The following is a 23120-nucleotide window of genomic DNA, read 5'->3' on the forward strand; positions in this document are numbered from 1 at the left end:
TGCTGCCGCTCATTGATGGTGATGATGGTTGTGCTCAGTGTGGTTAAGGAGGCCTCCTGTTGCAAATGTTATCCTTCTCTCACCCCCACATTCCCACCTACCCCTCACACACGCATACCCATCCACCCCTACCTCCACACCATGAGGAGCATCAGAATTGAGCCTGTTGCCGTGCTAGCCGGTGACCACGTGTGCATTTTCTAGGCGGGGTCAATGAATGACCTTCAGGAGCAGCTCCTTTCTAACAAGGGGCCTAGAAAGCTAGATGGGTGGCTGGGAGGTGTTGAAGCTTGCAAGGGCCAGAGGCAGCTTACAGGCCTCTTTCTCTCTCTCTCTCTCTCTCTCTCTGCACAGTGACCTGAACTGAATTTTCATTCACTGCACAATTATTCTATCTGCACTAGCAGCTCAGGCTGTCACATGATGGTGTGTTCCATCTGAAGTTTCTGAGGGCCTCTGACAGTAAAAAGCAGACATGCATGTTAACCATAACAAAGCATCAAACTAGAAGCTCTGAATCATCAGCACTCAAAGTCATTGCTTCACTTCTTAATGTCATTCTTAATTTTGGAAGAAAAATTGGTGAACAGTCAGTTTTTGCCCCACTCCTCCTGGGGGCATTGACTCTTTACTGGATTAGCTCCAGAGGTGCTTGTTGCCTCCAGTGCCCAGCTCAAGTGCTCATTCTTCACACCTGACCCTAAGCAGTGAGTGGGCAAGCTATTTGACCTTGGGAGCACCGCAGCTGGGTCCGATCCTGTCCTCATCTAATATCCACATACACACTTCCAGCAGCGATCACTGGATGGCATTCAAGAGCAGGAATCCTTCCCAAACAGGAGAATTGGTCAATTACAGCACCCCCTCTCCTCTGTCTCCCCAGATGGGTCAATTGCAGCACCCCCCCCCCTCTGTCTCTACAATTGGGTCAATTGCAGCACCCCCTTTGACTGTCCAGCTGAGCTGAACAAGCTCAGCACAGACTGGGAATGGAGCCTCAGACCTTTGGCTTACTAAATAAGCTTGCTGAGGCACTGGGTTAAAGTCAGCACTTTCAAGAACTACAATTTTTGTGGGTGAACACGTTGTAATGGATGTGTTTATTTTAAATGGTTAGTGCCTCTGTTAAAGTAATGGACAATAGAATGGACAATAAAGTGTTCGACTAATATTGACAACTAAATACTTTTCAGGCTCTTGTTTGCATGGATTGGTGGTAGTGAGGGATGACATTAGTGTGGTTGTGGTTCTCAGTGTAATTCATTGAGGGGCACAGTTATTTTAATGGCCCAAACATCCTGTGATGTTTGAATAACCGTGAATATTTATAAAGAATAGCATATGTATGATGGGTTGTGCTGAGTCCAAATTTAGAGGGTGGGTTCTCAGAGCAGTTATTTCCCATTTTAGTACTTTAGATCCAGGAACAATAGCAGAGTGGTTATGTTACTGGATTAATAATCTAGAGGCCTGGACTAATCCAGAGACATGAGCTCAAATCCCACCATGGCTGCTGGGGAATTTAATTAAATAAATCTGGAATAAAAAACGACTATCAGTCATGGTGACCATGAAACCACCGGATTGTCATTAAAAACCCATCTGGTTCAACTAATGCCATTTAGGAAAGGAAATCTGTTGTCATTATCCGGTCTGGCCTATATGTGACTCCAAACCCGCAACCGTATGATTGACTCTTAACTGACCTTTTTGAAATGGCCTAGCAAGTCACTCGGGTGTACCAAGACACTGTGACAAAGTACAATAAGAATAAAACTAGACGGACCATCTGGCATTGATCGGATTTGGACACGACAAAGGCATACCCAGCCCAGTTTACCCTGCAAAGTCCTCCTCAATAACATCTGGGACTTGTGCCAACATTGGAAGAGCTGTCGCACAGACTAGTCAAGCAACAACTTGAAAAGTCATGCATTTCACCCAATATCTCGGACGCCTCCATCACCATCCCTGGATATGTCCTGTCCCACCGTTGGGTCAGACCCATCAGAGGTGGCAGCACAGTGGTATACACCTGATATACATGGAAATCCTCAACATTGACTCAGGACCCTGTGAAGTCTCATGGCATCAGGACAAAAATGGACACACACACTTCCTGCTGATTACCACCTACTGTCCTCCCTCAGCTGATGAATCAGTTCTTCTCCGTGTTGAACATTGAGAAGCAGAGGTTAGCAAAGGCAAGGAATGTACTCTGGGTGGGGGACTTCAATGTCCATTATCAAGAGTGGCTTGGTAGCACCACTACTGACCAAGCTGGCTGAGTCCTGAAGGATATAGCTATCAGCCTGAGCTTACGAGAGAACCAACACGAGGGGAAAACCTGCTTGACCTCGTCCTCCCCAATCTACCTGTCGCAGATGCATTTGTCCATGACCGTATTGGTAGGGCTGACAGCCACACAGTCCTGTCTTACAGTGAGGACATTCTCCATCATGTTGTGTGGCACTACCACCGTGCTAAATAGAATGGATTCAGAACAGATCTAGCAGCTCAAACCTGGGCATCCATGAGGCGCTGTGGGCCATCTGCAGCAGAATTTCATTCCATTGCAATCTAACCTCCATGGGCCAGCATATTCCTCACTCTACCATTACCATCAAGCCAGGTGACCAACCCTGGTTCAATGAGAACAAAGAGCATGCCAGGAGCAGCACCAGGCATACCTGAAAACAAGATGCCAACATGGGGAAGCTACACCACAGGACAAGTGTATGCTAAACAGCAGAAGCAGTATGCTATGGACAGAGATAAGTGATCCCATAACCAACGGATCAGACCGAAGCTCTGCAGTTCAGCCACATTGAGTTGTGAATGGTGGTGGACCATTAATCAACTAACGGGCGGAGGAGGCTCCATGAACATCTTCATTCTCGATGATGGCAAAAAAGATGAAGTCGAAGCGTTTGCAATCATCTTCAGCCAGAAGTGCCGAGTGGATGATTCATATCTGCCTCCTCCTGACTTCCCCACCATCGCAGAAGCCAGTCTTCAGTCAATTCAATTCAATTCACTCCACGTGACATCAAGAAATAGCAGAGCGCACTGGATACTGCAACGGCTATGGGCCCCAATAACATCCCGTGCTGAAGACTTGTGCTCCAGAACTAGCCACGCCTCTAGCCGAGCTGTTCCAGTACAGCTATTGCACTGGCATCTCCCCGATTAAAATGGAGAATTGCCCAGGTATGTCCTGTCCACAAAAAGCAGGGCATATCCAATCCGGCTGATTACCACCCCATCAGCATACACTCAATTATCAGCAAAGGGATCGTCGACATTGCTATCAATTGATACTTAGTCATCAATAACCTATTCACTGATGCTCAGTTTGTTTCACCAGGGCGACTTGGCTCCAGACCTCATTACAGTCTTCGTCCAAACATGGACAAAAGAGCTGAAATCCAGACGTGAGGTGAGAATGATTACCCTTGACATCAAGGCAGCATTTGATGGCGTGTGGCATCGAGGAGCCCAAGTAAAATTTAAGACTATGGGAATCGGGGGGGGGGGGGGGAAATCTCTCCATTGGCTGGAGTCATAGGTAGCACAAAGGAAGATGGTTGTAGTTTTTGAAGACCAATCATCTCAGTCCCAGGACATCGCAGCAGGAGTTCCTCAGCGCAGTGTCCTATGGCCACCCATCTTCATCAATGATCTCCCCTCCATCATAAGGTCAGAAGTGGGGATGTTCCGTTCCATTCGCAGCTTCTCAGATAATGAAGCCGTCTGTGCCCACGTGCAGCAAGAACTGGACAACGTTCCGGCTTGGGCTGATGAGTGGCAAGTAACATTCACGCCACACAAGTAGCAGGCAATAACCATCTTCAACAAGGGTATTCTGCTGTGAAAACACCCTCTGACTTCCCCAAAGCCTTTCCACCATCTACAAGGCACAAGGTGGAATGTTATGGAATACTCTCCACTTGCCTGGATGAGTGTAGCTCCAACAATACTCAAGAAGCTCGACCCCATCCAGAATAAAGCAGCCTGCTGGATTGTCACTCCATCCACCACTGGCACACCGTGGTTGCAGTGTGTACTATCTAAAAGATGTACTGCAGCATCGCCATGGCTTCTTCACCGGCACCTCCCAAAACCACGACCTCTACCACCTAGGAGGACAAGGGCAGCAGACACATGGGAACATGGTCGCCTCCAAGTTCCCCTTTAAGTCAGACACCATCTTGGCTTGGAAATGTATCGCCATTCCTGCATCGTTGCTGGGTCAAAATCCTGGAACTCCCTCCCTAACCACACTGTTGGAGTACTTTCACCACGTGGACTACAGCAGTTCAAGAAACATAGAAAATAGGTGCAGGAGCAGGCCATTCAGCCCTTCTAGCCTGCACCGCCATTCAATGAGTTCATGGCTGAACATGAAACTTCAGTACCCCCTTCCTGCTTTCTCGCCATACCCCTTGATCCCCCGAGTAGTAAGGACTTCATCTAACTCCCTTTTGAATATATTTAGTGAATTGGCCTCAACTACTTTCTGTGGTAGAGAATTCCACAGGTTCACCACTCTCTGGGTGAAGAAGTTTCTCCTCATCTCGGTCCTAAATGGCTTACCCCTTATCCTTAGACTGTGACCCCTGGTTCTGGACTTTCCCAACATTGGGAACATTCTTCCTGCATCTAACCTGTCTAAACCCGTCAGAATTTTAAATGTTTCTATGAGGTCCCCTCTCATTCTTCTGAACTCCAGTGAATACAAGCCCAGTTGATCCAGTCTTTCTTGATATGTCAGTCCCACCATCCCGGGAATCAGTCTGGTGAATCTTCGCTGCACTCCCTCAATAGCAAGAATGTCCTTCCTCAAGTTAGGAGACCAAAACTGTACACAATACTCCAGGTGTGGCCTCACCAAGGCCCTGTACAACTGCAGCAACACCTCCCTGCCCCTGTACTCAAATCCCCTCGCTATGAAGGCCAACATGCCATTTGCTTTCTTAACCGCCTGCTGTACCTGCATGCCAACCTTCAATGACTGATGTACCATGACACCCAGGTCTCGTTGCACCTTCCCTTTTCCTAATCTGTCACCATTCAGATAATAGTCTGTCTCTCTGTTTTTAACCACCAAAGTGGATAACCTCACATTTATCCACATTATACTTCATCTGCCATTCATTTGCCCACTCACCTAACCTATCCAAGTCACTCTGCAGCCTCATAGCATCCTCCTCGCAGCTCAACTTAGTGTCATCCGCAAATTTGGAGATACTACATTTAATCCCCTCGTCTAAATCATTAATGTACAATGTAAACAGCTGGGGCCCCAGCACAGAACCTTGCGGTATCCCACTAGTCACTGCCTGCCATTCTGAAAAGTACCCATTTACTCCTACTCTTTGCTTCCTGTCTGACAACCAGTTCTCAATCCACGTCAGCACCAATCCCATGTGCTTTAACTTTGCACATTAATCTCTTGTGTGGGACCTTGTCGAAAGCCTTCTGAAAGTCCAAATATACCACATCAACTGGTTCTCCTTTGTCCACTTTACTGGAAACATCCTCAAAAAATTCCAGAAGATTTGTCAAGCATGATTTCCCTTTCACAAATCCATGCTGACTTGGACCTATCCTGTCACCATTTTCCAAATGCGCTGCTATGCCATCCTTAATAATTGATTCCATCATTTTACCCACTACTGAGGTCAGGCTGACCGGTCTACAATTCCCTGTTTTCTCTCTCCCTCCTTTTTTAAAAAGTGGGGTTACATTGGCTACCCTCCACTCGATGGGAACTGATCCAGAGTCAATGGAATGCTGGAAAATGACTGTCAATGCATCCGCTATTTCCAAGGCCACCTCCTTAAGTACTCTGGGATGCAGTCCATCAGACCCTGGGGATTTATCGGCCTTCAATCCTATCAATTTCCCCAACACAATTTCCCGACTAATAAAGATTTCCCTCAGTTCCCCCTCCTTACTAGACCCTCTGACTCCTTTTATATCTGGAAGGTTGTTTGTGTCCTCCTTAGGACCGAACCAAAGTACTTGTTCAATTGGTCTGCCATTTCTTTGTTCCCCGTTATGACTTCCCCTGATTCTGACTGCAGGGGACCTACGTTTGTCTTTACTAACCTTTTTCTCTTTACATACCTATAGAAACTTTTGCATTCCGCCTTAATGTTCCCTGCAAGCTTCTTCTCGTACTCCATTTTCCCTGCCCTAATCAAACCCTTTGTCCTCCTCTGCTGAGTTCTAAATTTCTCCCAGTCCCTGGGTTCGCTGCTATTTCTGGCCAATTTGTATGCCACTTCCTTGGCTTTAATACGATCCCTGATTTCCCTTGATAGCCACGAAGAAGGTGGCTCACTACCGCCTTCTCAACGACAATTCGAGATGAGCAATAAAATGCTGGCCTGGCCAGCGACGCCTACATCCCGTGAATAAATTTTTTTTAAAGATTCTCTGAAATGGTTAAGACTTTATTCTGCACTATGCAGACTGCTGGAATAAAGAAACATGTTCTCTTTGCACTCTGATAATCTCAGGTTCAGAGCAATGAAGGTTGCGGTTAATGCAAGTGCTCCTCTTGTAAAGCTGCAGCCCTAAAACATGGTGTGCCAGTGATGTGTCATTGTGATCATGGGATTATCCGAAATTGGCTGCTGAAAATCTGCACAGCAGCAAGTGGATTATGCCTGGTCCTATTGCACCCCACTCTCCTAGTGAAGGGTCCGTGCGCTGGTTGCCTCCAGCACTCTCGGTAACAGTTACTGGGTAACAATCGTTTCCCCCCTATCCCAGGATCACCAAGGCCAATTGTAGCACCCCAACTGCTGTCTTAGCTGAGATCTGCACACTGCCATTACCCATGGCCATCTGAGGACCTGATGGGAGCATCAATGCTGCTTGACTGTTTTTCTTCCCCACTCCCATTTCCTGTTCATCAGGTGCCTTTGGCAGCTGTTCAGGTGAATGGATGTTTCCTTATTTACCCACATATTGGTTACTGTGTTTTATGCCATACTGAATCAAAGCCTTCTTGATAAAGTGCGACATCCCCACTGACACCTGGGAGTCCCTGGCCAAAGACCACCCTAAGTGGAGGAAGTGCATCCGGGAGGGCGCCTCGCACCTCAATGCCGAGAGTGTGCAGAAATCAAGCGCAGGCAGCGGAAAGAGCATGCGGCAAACCAGTCCCACCCACCCCTTCCCTCAGCGACTATCTGTCCCACCTGTGACAGAGTCTGTGGCTCTCGTATTGGACTGTTCAACTACCAAAGAACTCACTTCAGGAGTGGAAGTCTTCCTCGATTCCAAGGGACTGCCTATGATGATGGATGACTGAGTCTCTTTTGTGCTAGATCATCATCCTGAGGTGTTCCCATGTTTTATTGTACAGCTTGGAGGTGAGTGGAGCAAACCGGAGATGTTTTTCTATGTGAAAAGTGCTATATAAATGCAGCTAGTGAATATGGGATGGAGATCTCGGCCGCTAAAGACAGCCAACCCAAAAAAAGCTTAGTTATAATTTATGCAATGGAGTTTTAAAAACTTTATTAATAGCCTTGCCTATTGTCTATTATGTTGGGGCAGCCATTTTATAATGGAGTCTCCAAAAGTTGGTGTTATCCCAACCTGCTTTGACTGCAACACGACAGTAAGTTTTTGCTTAAATCATGAAAGTTGCCAGAAAATACTGAGGATGGCAGTGAAAGATTCCCATTGCACCGTTTTAATAAGAGCAAGGGAGTTCTCCCAGTGTCCCCAATCCAAACCTCCCGCTCCTCGCCGACCTCCGGGCCACCTGCGGCCAAATGCGTTACTCCCCTCCGTCCTGCTGATTTTGGATTCGGCTCCAAACTGCGTTTCTGACCTCTGCCCGCTCACAGCCCTCGTCCGGGCAGGTAAGTGATTGGCTGGTTGATAAATATATCTCTCTTTTATAATACGAGTCTAATTAGAGGGATGGTAGGGCAGCTCAGTCCTGTGGCGTGCATTTCCTGCAGCATATGGGAAGTCCTGGACGCTTCGCGCAGCCTAGACACAACCGTGTGTGCAGGAGATGCCTCCAGCTTCAACTACTCGAGCTGCACGTTTTGGTGCATCTGCAAGGCTGAGAGCTACGTGGATAGCATGTTTCAGGAGGTGGTCACCTCGCAACTTAAAAGTATGCAAGCAGAGGGGAAGTGGGTGATTACCAGACGGAGGAAGAACGCTAGGTTGGCAGTGCAGGAGTCCTCCCCGAGTTCATCTCGCTTTCCAATCGATATTCTCTTCTGAGCACTGGTAAGGATGAAGATGGCTCTAGGGAGTGCAGTCAGAGCCAAGTCCAAGGCACCACGGGTGGCTCAGCTGCACGGGGGAGGGACAAAGAATAAATGAGCTTTAGTGGTAGAGGATTCCATAGTTACGGGAATAGAAAGGCATTTCTGCAGCAGTAGATGTGACTCCAGGATGGTATGGTGACTCGCTGGTGCCAGGGTCAAGGATGTCAGAGCGGATGCAGGGCATTCTGGGGGGAGAGGGTGAACAGCTAGAAGTCGTGGTCCATATGTGGACCAATGACATAAGTAGAAGGGAGGGATGAAGTCCTGCAGGCAGAATTTAGGGAGCTAGGAGAAAAATTAAAGGGTTGGACCTCAAAGGTAGTAATCTCTGGGTTACTACCGGTGCCACATACTAATGAGTAAAAGAACAGAAGGATAGAGAGGATGAACGCGTGGCTGGAGAGTCGGTGCAGGAGGGAGGGCTTTAAATTCCTGAGACATTGGGACCACTTCTGGGGGAGATAGGACCTGGACAAACCGGACGGGTTGCACCTCAACAGCGCTGGGACCAATGTCCTCGCGGGGAGTTTTGCTAATGCTGTTGGGGAGAGTTTAAACTAGCTTGGCAGGGGGATGGGAACCTGAGAACAAATTCAAAAGGGAAGGAAGTAAAGCTGAAATGTAGAACGTGAATTTGTAAGACACAGGAAACGAGTTAGTAAGTAGTAATCAAGGAGGTCTTCCTGTGCTAAATGGTATATACTTCAATGGAAGGAGTATAGCGACTAAGGCGGAGGAGCTGAGCACAGGTAGACACTTGGGAGTATGACATTATAGCCATTACAGAGACATGGCTGAAAGGGGGGCAGGTTTGGCAGCTCAATATTCCTGGTTACAGGATTTTTAGACAAGACAGAGAGGGGGGGTCGTGGTATTGATTAAAGAAACTATTACAGCTGTGAGGAGGGATGATATGTTAGAGGGATCATCAAATGAGACTATATGGGTCGAACTGAAAAATAAAAAAGGGGCGTGTATTATAGATCCCCAAACAGTGGGAGGGAGATAGAAGAATAAATATATAGGCAAATTTCTGAGAAGTCCAAAAACCATAGGGCAGTAATAGGGGATTTCAACTATCCTAATATTGATTGGGACAAATATTGTGTGAAGGGTATAGAGGGTGCGGAATTCTTAAAATGCATTCAAGAGAACTTTTTTAGGCAGTATGTAACAAGCCCAACACGGGATGGGGCGGCTCTGGATTTAGTTTTGGGGAATGAAGCTGGGTAGGTGGAAGGGGTATTAGTGGGAGAGCACTTGGGTGCTAGTGACCATAATTCAGTCAGATTCAAGGTAGTTATGGATAAGGACGAGGATAAACCAGAAATAAAAGTCCCAAATTGGGGAAAAGCTAACTTTGCTAAGTTGAGAAGTGATTTGGCATCAATGGACTGGAAACAGCTACTTGTGGGTAAATCAGTGTTGAAACAGTGGGAGACATTCAAGGAGGAGATCCGGAGGGCTCAGGCCAAACATGTGCCCTTAAAGAAAAAGGGTGGGGATAACAATTCTAGAGGCCCCTGGATATCTAGGAACTTGCAGGGGAGGATAAAGAAAAAAATGGAAGCTTATGTCATAAACCGACAACTCACTGTTGTAGAATCTCTGGAGGAACATAGAAAGTGAAATTAATGAAGATATTAGGAATGCTAAGAGAGAGCATGAAAAATTCTTGGCAAGTAAAATCAAGGAAAACCCAAAGATGTTCTATAAATATATTAAGAGCAAGAGGATAACTAAAGAAAGGGTAGGACCTATTGGAGACCATGAGGGTAATCTTTGTGTGGAGGCGGAAAATGTGGGTATGGTTCTTCATGAATACTTTGCATCTGTTTTCACAAAGGAAAGGGGCAATGCAGATACTGCTGTCGAGGAGGAGTGTGAAATTCTGGATGAAATAAACATAGTCAGAGAGGAGGTATTAAGGGGTTTAGCAGCTTTGAAAGTAGATAAGTCCCCAAACTCGGATGAATACATCCCAGGATGTTCAGCGAAGCAAAAGAGGAAATAGCAGAGGCCTTGACCATCATTTTCCAGTCCTCTTTGGGCTCGGGCATGGTGCCAGAGGATTGGAGGACTGCTAATGTGTACCCTTGTTTAAGAAGGGAGAAAGGGATAAGCCGAGTAATTCCAGGCCTGTCAGCCTAACCTCAGTGGTGGGAAAATTATTGGAAAAAATCCTGAGGGACAGGATAAATCTTCATTTGGAAAGACCTGGATTAATCAAGGACAGTCCGCACAGATTTGTTAAGGGAAGATCGTGTTTGACTAACCTGCTTGAATTTTTCGAGGAGGTAACCAGGAGGGTCGATGAGGGTAATGCATACGGTGTAGTGTAAATGGACTTTAGCAAAGCTTTTGATAAGGTCCCACATGGCAGACTTGTCACGAAGGTAAAAGCCCATGGGATTCAGGGCAAAGTAGCAAGTTGGATCCAAAATTGGCTTGGAGGTAGGAAGCAAAGAGTAATGGTTGACGGATGTTTTTGTGACTGGAAGAATGTTTCCAGTGGGGTTCCGCAGGGTTTATTATTGGGTCTCTTGCTTTTTGTGGTATACATCAATTATCTAGATTTGAATATAGGGAGTATGATTAAGAAGTTTGCAGATGACACTAAAATTGGCTGTCTGGTTGATAATGAAAAGGAAAGTCATGGACTGCAGGAGGATATCCATCTACTGGGCAGAACAGTGGCAAATGGAATTTAATTTGGAGAAGTGTGAGGTAATGCACTTGGGGAGGGCTAATAAAGAAAGGGTATACACATTAAACGATATGCCACTTAGAAGTGTAGATGAACAAGGGGCCCTGGAATGCTTATCCAGATCCCTGAAAATAGCAGGCCAAGTGGATAAGGTGGTTAAGAAGGCATACGGAATGCTTGCCTTTATTGGCCGAGGCATAGAATAAAAGAGCAGGAAGGTTATGCTTAAATTGTATAATACTCTGGTTAGGCCACAACTGGAGTACTGCATGCAGTTCTGGTCGCCATATTATAGGAAGGACGTGATTGCACTAAAGAGGGTGCAGAGGAGATTTACTAGGATGCTGCCTGGAATGGAGAATCTTAGCTATGAGGACAGATTGGATAGACTGGGTTTGCTCTCATTGGATATAGAGGAGACCTCATTGAGGTGTACAAAATTTTGAGGGGGGCCTGGATGTAGTGTATAGCAAGGGCCTATTTCTATTGGTGGAAGTGTCAATTACGAGGGGGCATAGTTTTAAGGTGGTTGGTGGAAGGTTCAGAGTGGGGGAGGGCTTCTTCATGCAGAGGGTTGTGGGGGTCTGAAACTCTCTGCCTGGAAGGATGGTGGATGCAGAAACCCTTGTACATTTAAAAGGTGCTTGGATTGGCATTTAAAGTGCCTCAACATAAGAACTAGTAGCAAGAGTATGCCATATGGCCCCTCGAGCCTGCTCTGCCATTTAATCCGATCATGGACTCGGGTCCACTTTCCTGCCTGCTCCCCATAACCCCTTATCGATTAAGAAACTGTCTATCTCTGTCTTAAATTTTTTCAATGACCCAGTTACCACAGTTCTCCGAGGCAGTGAATTCCACAGATCTACAACCCTCTGAGAGAAGAAATTCCTCCTCGTTTCAGTTTTAAATGGGCGGCCGGCCCCTTATTCTCAGATTATGCCCCCTCGTTCTAGTCTCCCCTATTAGTGGAAACATCCTCTCTGCATCCACCTTGTCAAGCCCCCTCATAATCTTGTACGTTTCAATAAGATCACCTCTCATTCTTCTGAATTCCCATGAGTAGAGACCCAACCTACTGTATGCAGTATTACAGGTGTGGTCTCACCAATGCCCTGTATAACTGTAGCAAGACTTCCCTGCTTTTATACTCCATCCCCTTTGCAATAAAGGCCAAGATTCCACTGGCTTTCCTGATCACTTGCTGTACCTGCATACTAACCTATTGTGTTTCATGCACTAGGACCCCCAGGTCCTGCTGTACTGCAGCACTTTGCAATTTTTTCTCCATTTAAATAATAACTTGCTCTTTGATTTTTTTTTTCTGCCAAAGTGCATAACCTCACCCTTTCCAACATTATACACTATCTGTCAAATTTTTGCCCACTCACTTAGTCTGTATGTCCATTTGCAGGTTTTTTGTGTCCTCCTCACACATTGCTTTTCCTGCCATCTTTGTATCGTCAGCAATCTTGGCTACATTACACTCGGTCCCTTCATCCAAGTCGTTAATATAAATTGTAAATAGTTGGTGTCCCAGCACTGATCCCTGTGGTACCCCAGTTACTGATTGCCAACCCGAGAATGAACCATTTATCCCGACTCTCTGCAGTATTAAAGATCTAGAGCTGGTAATTGGGATTAAACTGGATAACCTTTTGTTGGCTGGCGCAGATACGATGGTAAGTACTGCAGGGAATCTATTACGGGCTAGGGTTCGATTCTGGACTAGTAGCGATTGCCTGGATGGGTCGGAGAGGAATTTTCCCAGATTTTTTTTCCCCCCAATTGGCCTGGGTTTTTATCTAGTTTTTGCCTCTCCCAAGAGATCACATGGCTCCAGTTGGGGTGGAATGTAGAATGTTTTAGTGTATGGGGTGGGGCAGATTGGTTGGGCTGGGTGCTCGTTACCTTTCCGCCATTGTTCATAGGTTTACATGTAACCTTCAGGGCTGCTGACCAAGGGCCGTGGGGCTCTTTGTCAGCTGGCGCGAACACGATGGGCCGGAATGGCCTCCTTCCGTGCTGTAAATTTGTATGTTTCTATGCTTAAATTGTATAATACACCAGTTAGGCCACAGCTGGAATACTGTGTGCAGTTCTGGTCGCCGAATTATACACTGGAGAGGGCGCAGAGGAGGTTTACGAGGATACTGCCTGGAATGGAGAATCTTAGCTATGAGGATAGATTGGATAGGCTGGGTTTGTTCTCCTTGGAACAGAGGAGGCTGGGGGGAGACCTTATTGAGGTGTATAAAATTTTGAAGGGCCTGGATAAAGTGGATAGTACAGGCCTATTTCCCTTGGTGGAGGGGTCAATTATGAAGGGGCATAGTTTTAAGATGGTTGGTGGAAGGATTTGAGGGGGGGGTTTCTTCACGCAGAGGGTTGTGGGGGTCTGAAACTCACTGCCTGGAAAGGTGGTAGAGGCAGAAACCCTCACCACATTTAAAAGGTGCTTGGATGGGCACTTGAAGTGCCATAACCTGCAGGGTTTCAGACCTAGAACTGGCAAGTGCGATTAGTCTGGATAATCTCTTGTTGGCTGGCGCAGATACGATGGTAAGTACTTCGGGGAATCTAATACGGTTAAGAGTGGTCTCCTGAACTAGGTTTGATCGCATGGATAAGTTGGAGAGGAATTTTCCCAAATTTTTTTTCCCCCAATTGGCCTGGGTTTTTAATCTAGTTTTTGCCTCTCCCAGATCACATGGCTCCGGTTGGGGTGGAGTATAAAGTGTTACAATACATGGGGTATCGCAGTTGTGTGGGCCGGATGCTTTTTACCTGTCTGCCACTGTTTCAATGTTCATAGGTTTATAGTAACCTTCAGAGGGCCGTGTGGCTCTTTGTCAGTTGGCGTGGACACAATGGGCCGAAATGGCCTCCTTCTGCGCTGTAAATTTCTGTGTTTCTATTTACATTCCAGAATCATCTACAGTTTTAAAAAGCCTTAGTTGGGCCCAATTTGAAATCTCCTACTCCTTGAACAGAAGCTGCCGGCCTAGTTTGAGTTGGGAGTTGAGGTGAGGGCAGTTGAATTTCACTCATCCCAAGTCGGGACTTCCTTGACGCCATCTTGAGCTGCACAAAAAGAATCCTTGTGCCTGGCGTGTTTAAACAGCAGCTTCTTGCACAATTCCTAAGTGCATAACATGGAGCCTTTAAAACTGCTGACTTGATTTCCTCAGGCCAGTGGAAAAGGATCAGCTTCGCACCGCCAAAACCCAGAAAATACCCTTGAATCCTTTTGTCGTCGTAACTCTGGGAGACATTCCCACACTTAGCCTCTCAATGACTCCGCGTTTCAAAGCGGCTCTCTACTCTCCCTGTTGGTAGTTTAATTGGAGTGTGCTGATAAATGGTTCCTTTAGCAGCAGGGAAAGGACAGCCCGAAACAATGCAATGGTTGGTGTTGTAAAAAATGGATACAGGGCCTGCTCTTTGTTGAGGGACGTGAGGAATGACTGTATAATTTATTGGGAATGGCGCTTGCACCATGTCATCCTTAATGCTGGAAATCCGTCACAATGTCCTTGTTAATGAGTGCGGATTTATGGCTTCCTCTTTGAGTTTTTATCTTCCTGGAAAGTTGATGTGTTTTTACTCCTCGTCTCCTCATTGCCCTGCCCTTAATGTCTCTGTTTTTCTGAGAAAGTGGCAAGATTTGCTTTTACATATTGAAATCATTTTTGGGGAGAGCTGGTTTAAAGATAAGCGATGTGGGAACAATAGGGTGACATCTGACCTGGGATCATGGGGGGGTGGGGAAGGGGCAGGCAGAAGATGATCTCTTTGTAACACCAGACATACCCAGGTAGGAGACTGATCTTTACTATATGTTGGGCCCAGCATGTGGGGGGGGAGGGGTGGGGGTAGAGAAAACCTGGTGGGAAAGGGTTTAACTCATCATCTGTTGTAATCATCTGCAGACTGCAATCTCTTTTGCTTTGTTAATGCAAACCTAAAGGGATGACTTTCTCCACCAATTATAGCAAAACATGTATCCCTCTTTCCCTCCCCCTAAAAGACTGGAATTTTTAAATAACATTCAGAGCTGTTGGTCATTCTCTCTCTTTCTGAGCTATATAGATGTGCCAGATTGATGCACATCCCTGTAAGTGTATGTCTGGTCCATTATTATTCAGTATTATTTGGAGGACTGAAAACTGGACCGCTCACAGCTCAGCTTCTCTTCAACCACCTGCCAGAGACTTTTTTTTCACTTTTACTTTCTTCTGTATTGCATTTTTTTTTAAACCCCCTGCCACCTCCAAATGGTTCAACAGGTTAATACAGTGATAATCTGTGCCAAACAGACCAGGAAAGTCACTGAAGAAAGACTTGCATTTATATAGCACCTTTGATGACCTCTGGATGTCTCAAAGCACTTTACAGCCAATTAAGTAATTTTGAAGTGTAGTCACTGTTTCCGATGAGTAAGCTGAACTCTGTTAGTGAGCCATAAGTGTTCTACAATTGACCACCATTCCCCTGGGACACGGGGGTGATGGGATTTTCTATTTGTGACCTTCCCTGTTGGATGTGCATTTGTTTGTCTACATTAGTTACTGCATTTCATAGCAGTTCATTATATGTGAAATACTTTAGTACTTTCTGAGACACCTGATGACGAACTATATAAATGCAAGCCTTTTTGGGGGGGATATTGGATTAGACTCCGTTGTGTTCCCTTCCATTGGCAAATAGCTTGTCAACTCTGACTGTCAAGGTTGATGCATGAGGTATGACCACTTGCAGTTCGTGCTAGGCACCAGGTTCATGTGAAACTACACCTTCATGGAAAGGGTGCAAATTTGAGTAAAAAGAAAAACTGCTTCTTCCACACCCTGCATCTTCCCTTCACCCACTTAACTGGTCCCTGCTTCTATAGCCATTAACTCACCACCTTCCAAAGGATGGTGGTTGCCCCTCTCTGCACAGCACTACCTAGTGGTATGAATAGGGTATTGCAGTGATATAGTTCTACAGCACCACCCAGTGGTCAAGAGTGAGTACTACAATGGTGTATAACTCGGTGGTTTGTTGACTTTTCACTCATACACACCTGAACAGAACTTACCTGTCCTGTATTTCACCAGTGATACTTCCATCTATTTGATCTGCAGTTTACACAAGAGTAAGAAAATAAAATGTGTGCATTGCTAGTTTCCTAATATCAGAAATTAAGATTTCCATTAATACCCTTAATAGTAAAGGTGGTGTGTGTGTGTGTAAAAAAAAAAAAAATAATAATAATGCCCAGCCATGGTGTAGAAGTTGAATGGCTCGCAAAGCTTTCCCCTTGCCTCTTTTCCCCACTCATCCCTATAAGTCACTCTGTTGTGAACATAAATCTTCCGTCAGCGCTGTTTAGCGTACTGTTATAATAAGTGAGTGCAATGAATGTACAGGATCCCAGCTGAGCCAGCCTCTTATCAGAGGTCCTTCATTTTCTGCTCTCTGTGTAACTGCAATGCAGTTTACTGATAAATCACTCCCTGGCTTGTGTCTGTGGTGGTGTGGTGAGGCACACGGGTCAAGAAGGTCGCAGATTCAAACCCTGCTCACTGCTGAGTTAGCTGATTTCAGCAGGAATTGCGATGGTACTGGGAAATGAGAATCAGTAAGGTTTCCTTCTGATAACCCAGTAATCCATCGTGGAAGCACACGTGGATATTGAATGAGAAAAGAACTGGGTTTAGCTGTAATGCCACACACGAGTCCCAGTTCATCCAGGTGAGTTCTTGCTGGTGTCTGGGATTCTCCATTTTTACATTATCATTCAAACTGGACATACACTCCTACCCCTCACCCACCCCCATGAAAGCAGATAAATATCAGTTATTGTATGCTCCAAATTTTAACGTGGTTTGGTGCACCAAGATCTGCAATGGTTGACAGCCATTGCCCTGTAAATGTACATTGACGCCTTGTTCCAATGAGGGTTTTCACTGTTTTCTTTTGGTTGCAGAGGAGAAACCTGAGCAGTCCTGCTTGCCTTGAGCTGGAGGAGAGGAAACCCCTGAAGGGCCAGTCCCCCGTGTCCATCCCGGACACCGCAGCCTTCAGACTGGACTTGTCGCACAGCTGCCCGGCGAGAAGCTGCCGGATTGAAACGCTGAGCGAAAGTGACGAAGAGGAGGATCATCCTAAGAATTATTGTGGCAGCACGGAGGCCATCCCATTCCAACGCACCTGTGAGGATCTGGATTTGGACATGATCGAGGAAAACTGAACCAACTCAGTTAAGCAAATATCAGGACTACTATTTTTTTACCCCATCGGATTACGCCTTAAAATGCATCCCATGTGCACAAAGTACAAGGGTCATGTAGACGGTTCTTCCCACCCGATTCCGTCTTTACACTAATTTCCCAGTTGCACAATTTTGTGGGAGTCATTTGGGCAGCGACCTTTGAACCCCCTTACCTAGGACAGTGGGGTGAAAAGTTTAAGTCTTGGCAGACAGGTTATGCCATTCCTCTTGCTCTTCCTCTCCCCCCACACGCCTCCCCCCCCCCCCAAATGATGAACTGTTTAAACTTTGCTACACTCCATCACTTGCTAAAGCCCACATGCATATCTGCAGTAAAAGCCGTATGGCGACTTCCTGGGATCAGCTGGGGTTGATAACCAAATGGTGCCTTCAGAAATAAACGAGTCAAAGCGGGATCAATGAGCAGAAGCAAAGGGCTCTTGGCCTCCACAGACAATATTGCAGTTTTTGAGAGTCCTGTCTTCAGCTTCACATTATTTACAACTCAATAAAGCTCTGATTCATGGGTTGATTGGCTTCTCTTTTTCTCTCCTTTCCCCTCTCTTCCCCCTCCGCCCCACTGGCTGGAGAAAAAGCAAAATAAAAAGGGGAGCACTGTAACTGTATCCAAGTGCATTTGGCCATTTGCAGACTTTTGAAGGGCTTAGTGTTCCCCAATTGTGAAGGAAGCTACGTAAGGTGGGAGTTGTAGTTTTATTTAATCCTCTTGGCCGAGAAAATTGCCGAGGTGAAAAAGAAGCTCCAGATCGCCCTGTGTACTGCAGCCTAGATCTCTGAGCTGGGCAAAGGATGGGAGAAGGAGGGAAGAGAGGGTGAAGCAAGTCGGGCAAGAGCAGCTAATTTAGCTTACTGATGGCCTGGAGGGTGTATAGTGACTGTGAGACGGTGTCTGTTTTGTTACCTTGTGTAGACTGTACTTGAAGAGACTCTATATTTTTGTTGTATTTTAGCCCTTGCACCAAATTTATGAACCAAGATCAAAGATTCGCAACTTCCTGCCGATTTCCTTGGTCCTCTTGAAGAGTTCCCAGCGTTTCTAATAAATTTAATCAAAGATTGTGATAATATAACGACCACCCGCTCTGTTTATTCATTGCCTTATAAATAAAAGAGAAACTCTTTTTTGAATAGTTTGCGTACTTGTGTTTTAAATTTGTCTTTGGAGGATTGAACTTATGAACAGCACTGTGGCTAAGCAGCTGAGAATTTAGATTATGCTTGATCCTCAATCTGCGCTGAGTAGTTAGCCAGGCAGCGCTAGAAACAATGCAATTGGCCTCAGTGCCAATAGTGGGGCTTGGGGAAGAGGTGGAATTGCACTGCCCCAATGCCTTGACTGAAGCTGTCAGGATAGGGCTCAGTCGTTCTCCTTCCCCCCCCCCCCCCCCCCCCCCCCACCATGATCGAATATCCTGTAGACACTCCTTGCCGAGACTCGCACATCAATAATAGCGACTTGGGCAGAGTAAGATCCCATCCAAGCCTTCAGGTGAGAAGAGGAGAGGGCACAGAGGGAGAAAGACCAGCACATGTAACATCAGCAGCAGAGCAGCTGCCATTCCCCTCGCTGCTCGTTGAGTCATTAGTCTGGCCTGCTTTGACCCCATTTTAGCATTCCATAAATACCCCAGTACACAGTGGGCTTGTTGCGCCTCAAGTGTTAATGGGGAGGTTAAACTGCAGTAATTAAACAGTAAAACCTTCCAGAGGGTTTTCTGCTCGTATTTACTCAATTTTTACTGACCACCTGGGGTTAGTCCACTTGAAGCAGTTTCCAGTTTGGTCGGGCCATTACTGGGGACGTAATGAAAGGGCCAGAAGGTTTTAATGAGGCAAAGGTGAAATGTTACCACTGTGTCCAATAGAAACCAATATTTTTAATGGGACTGTCTTGGGGGGGGGGGGGGGGGGGGGGAAAGAGGTTTTCAGTTGAAGCCACTTTGCAATAATTGGTCTTGTTTTCCAGAAATTTGAAATAGTCTGAATGTTGACTTTGAACATCCCTAGGTCCACTCGTGCTTTCTCTACTGGAATGAGTTACACAATCTGTTGGAGGACCTCCCCGCCCCTCCTATCACAAGGCTACTGACTCATGATGGGATATGGCAACATATGCCCTGTTTGCCACATACAAGTGTCTTGTTGCATAAGCTTGGACCTGAATGCGAGTGAGCTAATGTTGGAGGCATTGCAGCCAAGCCTAGTGTTCACCTTACGCCCACACACACTTCTCGCAGGAATCGTTGGATGCCAATCGTAAGTGGGTCTGTGTGGGGGTGGGGCTTTTCTTCTCCTGAGCTATTGAGGCAGTCCTACCTGATACAAGCAAACGGAATTGAATTTGTGACCCAATCAGTCTCTACCATTTTCATTACCACAGCATAGGGGCAGGAGTGAGCAAAAGATGAGTCAAGACACTGTTATTAATGGAATCATCCAACAAAAGACACGTTCTGCCTCTTAATTCTCTTTATCAGCATTTGAATATCAATCATAAAGACTGCAACTTTCTGCTGGAAATCATTAGTTCCTCATTGTGGATGACATTCATTAATAAATAACACTGTCTGCTGTACTGACTGATATCCAAGATGGAATAAAAATATCAGCTTTAACTCCCTGGTATGTAAGGTTTTATTGAATTTTTGAATATTTACCTACAAATAGTTATCGTTTAAAGACGTGACTATACATTTCAATTGCAGGTGCTCGTAGTGCACTCACTGGAGTCCCTAGGATTTGTTACGTAGCTGTCCCTGTACTGCGAGTTTCTGAGAATTGAGACTATTCATTTCGTTTTGAATTTGGTCCCCTGGGAGTTCGAATAGATAAAGGGCAGTGGAACAATCGGGCACAGTGCATATTACATTCTGTGTAAGTGAGGTTGGAGTGATTTTGAGATGGATGCCTCCTTTTGGGTACTGTCAAGTATTTGCAGCACAGAAACAGGCTTTTCAGCTCAACTGGTCCATGCTGGTGTTTATGTTCCACACAGGCCTCCTCCCACCCTCTGCAGCTAACCCCATCAACATATCCTTCCTTTCTCCCTCATGTGCTTAGCTAGTTTCCTCTTAAATGCATCCATGCTGGTCACCTCAACTACTCCGTGGTAGCGAGTTCCACATTCTGACCACTCTCTGGGTGAAGAAGTTTCTCCTGAATTTCCTATTGAATTTATTTGTGCCTATCTTATATTTATGATCCCTAGTTCTGGTCTCACCCACAAGTGGAAACTTCTTTACATTCATCCTAATTAAACCCTTTCATAATCTTGTACATTTCCAACAGATCACCCCTCGTTCTTCTCTCTTCTAGTGACAAGGCCCCCCAGCCTGTTCAATCTTTCCTCATAGGTATAAGCTCAGTTCTGGTATCATTCTAATAATTTTTTTTTGAACCACCTTTTTCTAATAGGGAGACCAGAACTGTGCATAATACTCCAGCTGTGGTCTAACCAAGGTTCTATACAAGTTTAATATAACTTCTGCTTTTCAATTCTGTCCCTCTAGAAATTAACCCCAGTGCTTGTTTGCTTTTATTATGACCTTATTAACCTGTGTTGCTACTTTTATTCATCTGTGTATCTATACCCCCAGATCCCTCTGTTCCTCTACTCCATTTATTTACGTATTTTCCAAGGAGTATGTGGTCTCTTTATTCTTCCTACCAAAATATATTACCTCGCACTTATCTATGTTGAAGTTCATTTGCCAATTGCACGTCCATTTTGCAAGTTTATGAATGTTTTCCTGTATTTTGTTGCAGTCCTCCATTGTATTAACTACACCCCCCAATTTGGTGTCATCCACAAATTTTAAAATTGTACTTTTGATTCCCAAATCCAATCATTTATGTAAATGGTGAACAGCAATGGTCCCAGCACCGATCCTTCTGGAACATCATTTCCCAACATTTGCCAATCTGAGTAACTACCTCAAACCCCTACTGTTTTCTGTTTTGTAGCCAGCTTGCTCTCCATTCTGCTACTTGTCACCTGACTCCATATGTTCTGACAAACTACTTGAGTTTCACTCCCCCTGTGTAAAGCCAGCTTGAACCCCTCAACTAGATTCCAGCCTGTAACTCACTCCTGGATACCCATTATTTTATATATAAGCTATCGAAAAACCATCGAAAAAGATTCACGACCTCAGGACATCCCAAAGTGCATTACAGCCAGTGAAGTACTTTTTGAAGTATAGTCACTGTTATGTAGGAACCCCTTTGATTCGATACCATCCGATAACTCGCTCTCGGTTATTCATTAATCTTCATATAAACCATCTGAATCAGTCAAAATAGATTCCAGCCTGTAACTCGGTTCAGGGTATTTGACTGCAGAGGACATCTCCGATAAGTTCCAGTTCCAAAATTTTTCAGGAGCATGGTGCAGCCCTTTTTTCAGCGGCAATCGGTCCTTTTGGGTTCAATTCTCGTTTGCTTTCTCCACTGTAGGCCCATGACGTAGGGGTACGGTAGCATAGTGGTAATGTCACTGGATTAGTAATCCAGAGGTCTGTACTAATGATCAAGACATGAGTTCAAATCCCACTATGGCAGCTGGAATTTAAATTGAGTTAATTAAGTAAATTTGGAATGTAAATAGCTGGTATTAGTAATGGTGACCATGAAACTACTGGATTGTTGTAAAAACCCATCTGATTCACTAATGTCCTTTAGGGAAGGAAATTTGCACAGTCTGTCTTATGTGTGACTCCAGACCCACAGCGATGAGGTTGACTTTTAATTTCCCTCTGAAATGGCCTAGCGAGACACCCAGTTGTACCAAACTGCTACAACAAAGTAGTTCAAGAAGGTGGCTCACTCGAGGACAATTGGGGATTGGCAATAAATGCTGACCTTGGCAGCAACGTCCGTATCCCATGAACGAATAAATAAAAAAAAAAATGAAAGGACCTACAGCTGTTTCAGCAGACGTAGGTGCCACTGAGCATAATGGGGGTGCTATGGGCAGAATTTCCCCTTGGGAATGCCCCTGACTGGCTATGCAGTAATGTGTCTCCTCCCACGACAGCGCAATTTGGTTGGCATAGTTACGCAGGAGAATCTGCACCCCAAATTACATCCCACTCCCATCCCAGGTTGCTAGGCTACAGCCGCCCCACCTTCCCCCCCACCCCCCCCAAAGATAACGCAATTTTGGAGCTCATGTATAACAGGCTATAACGCTGCTGTCCTCATAACAGCAAATCAAATGACTTGTGTGACCCCAACTGATCCATTAGTATTAAAATACTGTCCACCTATGCATTTCCAGCTAGCGTCTGGAAGAGAAAGACAGGTTATATTTCAGGTAGGTCCCTCCTTCAGAGTTCCCAGTGTTTCAGATTTTCAGGGATTTTTAGAAGATATTTATACATGGGTGGGTTATGCCAGTTTTATCATGCGTTGAGTTCTGCAACTAAATCTGCACTTCCCTTAGTTGGGAGTGTCTCAGCCGCTCCTGCTCAGTCCCTTTGCACCACAGATGTTCCTGCTACTTGCTCCCATTACATTGAAGACTGAATTAGGGCTGATATTACAGCTGGCTATGGAGGTAGTATTCTCCCTTGGGTACTGTGTGTTTATACAGTAGTCTACAGCAACATCACAGGAAACAGATATTTAATTCTATTTTGTCCTGCCTTTTCCATTTTCTTTTTTATAGTGGTGATTTCCTTAGAACAAAAGTCCCGTGGTTAAAGTGTCCAGTGACATTTTGTTTCAGTTTTTCGATCTACCTTTCAGATTAGTTTTTTTTAAACTCCATCACTGCTGACGATACTACTATTTTGCCTTCACACTAAGATTGCCAGTGGCTTGG

The 23120-nt window shown here is 45.5% G+C and overlaps 1 protein-coding gene across 7 annotated transcripts in view; it reads left to right on the forward strand.

Annotated features, from left to right (window-relative positions):
* fam53c (family with sequence similarity 53 member C) overlaps nt 1-19905 on the forward strand; it is a 111257-nt gene extending 91352 nt beyond the window's left edge. For 6 of the 7 annotated variants that reach the window (XM_070878535.1, XM_070878536.1, XM_070878540.1 and 3 more), the window contains one exon: nt 16991-18424. In XM_070878535.1, the coding sequence (XP_070734636.1) occupies nt 16991-17254 (264 nt within the window). In that variant the 3' untranslated portion in view covers nt 17255-18424. Of the gene's footprint in view, nt 1-16990; nt 18425-19303 lie in introns of those variants that run through there. The other variant, XM_070878537.1, reaches the window with a different exon arrangement.
* The last annotated feature ends 3215 nt before the right edge of the window (nt 19906-23120 follow it).

This window comes from Pristiophorus japonicus, chromosome 4, assembly GCF_044704955.1.
Source record: "Pristiophorus japonicus isolate sPriJap1 chromosome 4, sPriJap1.hap1, whole genome shotgun sequence".
NCBI lineage: Eukaryota > Metazoa > Chordata > Chondrichthyes > Pristiophoridae > Pristiophorus > Pristiophorus japonicus.